Source organism: Gekko japonicus, unplaced genomic scaffold (assembly GCF_001447785.1).
Source record: "Gekko japonicus isolate JY-2015 unplaced genomic scaffold, Gekko_japonicus_V1.1 scaffold6403, whole genome shotgun sequence".
Classification (NCBI taxonomy): domain Eukaryota; kingdom Metazoa; phylum Chordata; class Lepidosauria; order Squamata; family Gekkonidae; genus Gekko; species Gekko japonicus.
The window spans coordinates 1-4,809 of record NW_015166642.1 but is presented as its reverse complement, the minus strand read 5'-3'; the positions used below and the strand labels follow the sequence as shown (position 1 = coordinate 4,809).

The 4,809-nt window shown below is 53.3% G+C and overlaps 1 protein-coding gene across 1 annotated transcript in view; it reads left to right on the top strand.

Annotated features, from left to right (window-relative positions):
* Positions 1-3,930, top strand: part of LOC107111443 — a gene marked incomplete at its 3' end in the record, with an annotated part of 11,130 nt that extends 7,200 nt beyond the window's left edge. The window contains 6 exon segments of the mRNA XM_015412409.1: positions 287-592; positions 1,083-2,432; positions 2,434-2,871; positions 3,021-3,314; positions 3,641-3,695; positions 3,796-3,930. Coding sequence (XP_015267895.1) covers positions 287-592; positions 1,083-2,432; positions 2,434-2,871; positions 3,021-3,314; positions 3,641-3,695; positions 3,796-3,930 — 2,578 coding nt within the window.
* Positions 3,931-4,809: the final 879 nt, after the last annotated feature.

The window sequence follows — 4,809 nt, the reverse complement described above, 5'->3', positions numbered from 1 at the left end:
AAATAAACCTGAGTTTTGGTGAAATCACTCTCTGGCTATTTTGTTAAGCACGGACTTAACAATTGGCGACGAGGATGGGATTCTAGTGCGGGTAGGCAGCCCCGCTAGTCTCAACCCCACGACGGACAACAGCGAGTCGCAACTCGCCGTGGCAGAGCAGCAACAGGCACCACCTGAGCCGGTGGCAGCGATTGCAGCTATGGCCAATAGCCCAAAGTTCGAGGCATTCGAACCAGCGACCGAGGACTGGGACACTTACCTGCTGAGGTTCTGGTTCCACCTCGAGGCGAACTATATCACCACGGAGGAGAAGAAGCGGGCTACCCTCCTGAGCTCTTGTGGCAAGAGCGTATTCGATATCGCCAGGTCCCTGGTGGCACCAGTGGACATAAAGACCGTGACATTCAAAGAGCTGACGGACAAATAGAAGGCACACTTCTCCCCGCAGCCGTCGGAGATCGCAAGCCAGCACGCCTTCTTCAAAAGAAGCCAAGCGCCAACCGAAACCGTGGCTGAGTATGTAGCGGCTCTACGTAAAGCTGCCAGACCCTGCAACTTTACCGATGTGGAAGAGGCCCTACGAGACCGGCTGGTGTGCGGTATGCGGGACGAACGGCTGCAGCAGCATTTGTTCGCTAAGGCCAAATTGACCTGGGCCGACGCTTACTCAGAGGCCATCGCGGCAGAGATGGCGGACAAGTCGACCCAGGAGGTGCGTCAGCGGCTGGCTGCGACAGAGCTACGCGTCCACCACCAGGGGGCCGAGGGCGAGCGTGAGTGCCCGCCAGCAGAAGTCTGTGCTGTTGACAGGCCAGCGAACAAGCGGACCCAAGTGAGGACTTCGTCCGTCCCTCCTTGTACCGGCTGTGGCGGGAAGCACCCTCGAGAGAGCTGCTGGACCAAGGACGTCGACTGCAGAACGTGCGGGAGGCGGGGCCACATCGCTCGTGCTTGCAGAGCGCCAAAACCTTCAACGTCCCCAGCGAAACCAAGGAGCCAACGTCCACGAGCAGCACAGTGCGAAAACAGCTGCCAGATGACATCGAGCCTGTCATCCACACCTTCGGTTCGACGCATCGGAGATCAACGTGACCATCCACCTCGACGGCGTTCCATGCAGCATGGAGGTCGACTCTGGATCGTCAGTGACCGTGTTGTCTTCCCAATCGTGGCAGCAGCTGTTCCCCACCCGGAGTCGTCGTCGGCTGCAACCAGCGGACACCGAAGTGTCCGACTTTCAGGGCAAGCGTATACCTCTGGCGGGGAGGGATACGTTTGAAGTTGAATTTAAGGGGAAACGTGCTAAACTTTCCTTATTGGTTGCTGAGGGGAACAGAGTCAATTTATTGGGGCTGGATTGGTTTGAACCACTTGGTATTGCTATTACTGGTATTAATAGTGTGACAAAAAATAAATGGTCTGTACTGTACAGTGAGTTTACAGATGTGTTTGGGGGTCGTCTGGGAAAATATACAGGCCCCCCAGTGTCTTTTCAGCTTGATCCTGCGGTGAGGCCAGTCCGCCTCAAATATAGGAAGGTTCCTATTCCGCTGAAACCGAGGATCGAAGCTGAGCTGGACAAGCTCATAGAGCAGGGTGTTTTAGAGCCGGTCCCATTCAGCAAGTGGGAAACACCCATTGTGACCCCCGTGAAACCGGACGGATCGGTGCGTATCTGTGCTGACTATAAATGCACAATTAATCGGGCATTACAGCAGCACTCATACCCCGTGCCGGTGATTAGCCATGTCTTGGCATCGTTGGGGGGGGGAAAGGTTTTTGCGAAATTTGACCTTGCCCAGGCGTACCAGCAGTTCCCGGTGATCAAGGACGCTGCTGAAGCCCAGACAATTGTAACCCACCAAGGAGCTTTCCGAGTAAATAGGCTCCACTTTGGAGTAAATGTGGCCCCAGGGATCTTCCAGGGTCTTATGGAAGGGTTGCTGAGGGGGGTACCGGGGACGGTCCCTTATTTTGACGATGTGCTCATTGCTTGGGGATCCGATGAGGAACTTATGCACCGAGTCAGAGAGGTGCTCAAGCGCTTCAGTAAAGCAGGGTTGAAGGTCAAACAATCTAAATGTCTGATCGGGGTTGATAGTGTGGAGTTCCTGGGGTTCAGAGTGGACCAAAGCGGAGTACACCCCACTGATGAGAAAGTGAGAGCGATCCAAAATGCCCCAAGCCCCACAAATAAAAAAGAGCTGCAGTCATTCCTCGGGCTGCTCAATTTTTATCACACCTTCCTCCCCCACAAGGCGTCAGTGGCAGCACCTTTACATGCGCTCCTACACAAGGACGCAAAATGGCGGTGGGGTGCCGAGCAAAAGAGGGCTTTTGACGGGGTAAAAGCGTTGTTATCGTCGAATGCAGTGTTGACCCATTACGATGACCAGAAGTTGTTGGTTCTGGCCGCGGATGCCTCTCCTTATGGGGGTGGGGGCGGTGCTCAGTCATGTAATGGAGGACGGACGGGAGGCCCCCGTCGCGTTTTATTCGAGGTCGCTGTCAGAAACTGAGAAAAACTATGCTCAAATTGACAAAGAGGGATTGGCGCTGGTATCAGCGGTTAAGAAATTCCATGACTTCTTGTTTGGCAGACATTTCCTGCTTGTGACAGACCACAAGCCCCTGCTTGGGATTTTTGCCCCGGACCGGCAACTCCCAAATATAATGTCTGCACGGATGCTCCGCTGGGCCCTGTTTCTATCGGCCTATGACTATGACCTGGAACACCGGCCGGGCAAGGCCATCGGACATGCAGACGCTTTAAGTCGCTGCCCTCTGCCCGGCCAGGACTTAGACCCTGCGCCAACCACCTCAGTGTTGGCCATCGAGGAACTGCCACAAGCTCCCATCACCTCCAAGGACATTGCCGCTGCGTCGGCTAAAGACACTGTAATTTCGAGAGTTCTTAACTGGGTTTGGAGGGGGTGGCCGATGGGAGCTATGGAGCCGGAATTTCATCATCAGAGACGCCAATCTCTCTTGGCCAATCTCTCTTGCGCACCTCCAAGGACATTGCCGCTGCGTCGGCTAAAGACACTGTAATTTCGAGAGTTCTTAACTGGGTTTGGAGGGGGTGGCCGATGGGAGCTATGGAGCCGGAATTTCGTGTGTACAAAGTGCGCCAAAACGAGCTGTCAGTTTCAAAGGGCTGTTTACTGTGGGGGAACCGGGTGGTGGTGCCTCACAGTCTTAGACAAAAAGTGCTGAAATCACTGCATGAGGGCCATCCAGGCATGGTCCACATGAAGACACTGGCCCGTGGGTATGTCTGGTGGCCTGGGCTCGATGCCGAAATCGAGGATTGGGTGCGAGTGTGTGAGCCCTGTCAGCAGGCTAGGCCTGAACCGCCAACCGCCACTCCGCAGCATTGGGAGTCGGCGGGAAAACCTTGGTGGAGGCTCCACCTCGACTTTGCCGGGCCAGTTCAGGGGTAAATGTTCCTTATAATTGTTGATGCGTATACGAAATGGTTGGAGGTTGCGCACATGCATTCAACCACTTCCGAGTCTGTCATCAGTGTGCTGCGGCGCCTTTTTGCGACCCATGGTATACCAGATGTATTAGTAAGTGATAACGGAACGCAATTTACATCTGAAGAGTTTATAAAGTTTTTGTCCGATAACGGAATCAGACAAATAACTTCGGCCCTGTTCCACCCGGCATCAAACGGCCAGGCGGAAAGAATGGTAAGAACCACCAAAGAAGCATTGAGTAAATTGGTATGTGGTGATTGGGGGGTAAAATTAGCATCGTTTTTGTTAAGACAGCACGTTACCCCTTGTTCAGCAACCGGCCGCAGTCCAGCCGAGATGCTGATGGGCCGGAGGCTAGCAACACTATTAGATAGGTTGCATCCGGACCTTAATGACCTGAAACCTCAACAGCAGAGCGAACAACCTAAGGTCCGGACGTATGAAAAAGGTGAAAATGTATATGCTAGAAATTATGCCAGCGGTCACTCATGGCTCCCAGCCACTATTGAGGATGTTGTAGGGTCACGAATGTATGTGGTACGACTTGCAGATGGTCGCAAGTGGCGTAGGCACATAGACCAGTTGAGGCAGCGGTGGGCAACTGACCGTCCCAATGCGCTGCCAGCTGAGTCTCCAGACCCCGAGGACCTTCCGAGACCTCTCCAGGAGGCGAATACTGACGGGCCTGAGGGCATCAGTATTGTTCCAGAGGCAGGGCAGACCCCTACTCTCGAACCAGTAGAAACGGATGGAAGTGTTCCTGACTCTGCGGTCCCAGAGTCTAATGGAGTGCCACTGACAGGAATGTGCCCTGAGCCTAGTCCACCTCGTAGGTCTCAGAGAACGAGACGTGCACCCACCTACCTAAGTGATTACGATTGTTCATGAATGTTTTTGCTTAGGGGGGAGGGATTTGTAATGTATTCAGATGCTGCCCTGAATGCATTAGGATGAACGTGGAATCATCCCATAGAGAAGCTATGATAAGCTTCAGGCTTCGGCTACGATTCGCGCCGAAGACATTGTGGCCAATCATGTTTGAACTGTCTGTAAGCGGGAATGCTTATGATTGGTCTGTTATTCGCTCAACCTGATAGGTTGAAATGTGTATAGTAGGTGTGGCTACATTAGCTCGGAATGTTTAAATACCGAGCAGCTGCAATGGAAAAGCTGTTCGGGCTATCAGAGTTGTACCGTGTCAGAGAAGTTGATCGTCGAGCTGAAATAAACCTGAGTTTTGCTGAATCACTCTCTGACTGATTTGTTAAGCGCTGGACTTAACAGGGAGCTCTCTCAATAACTGCTGCTGAGAGAACAGCTCTGAGAG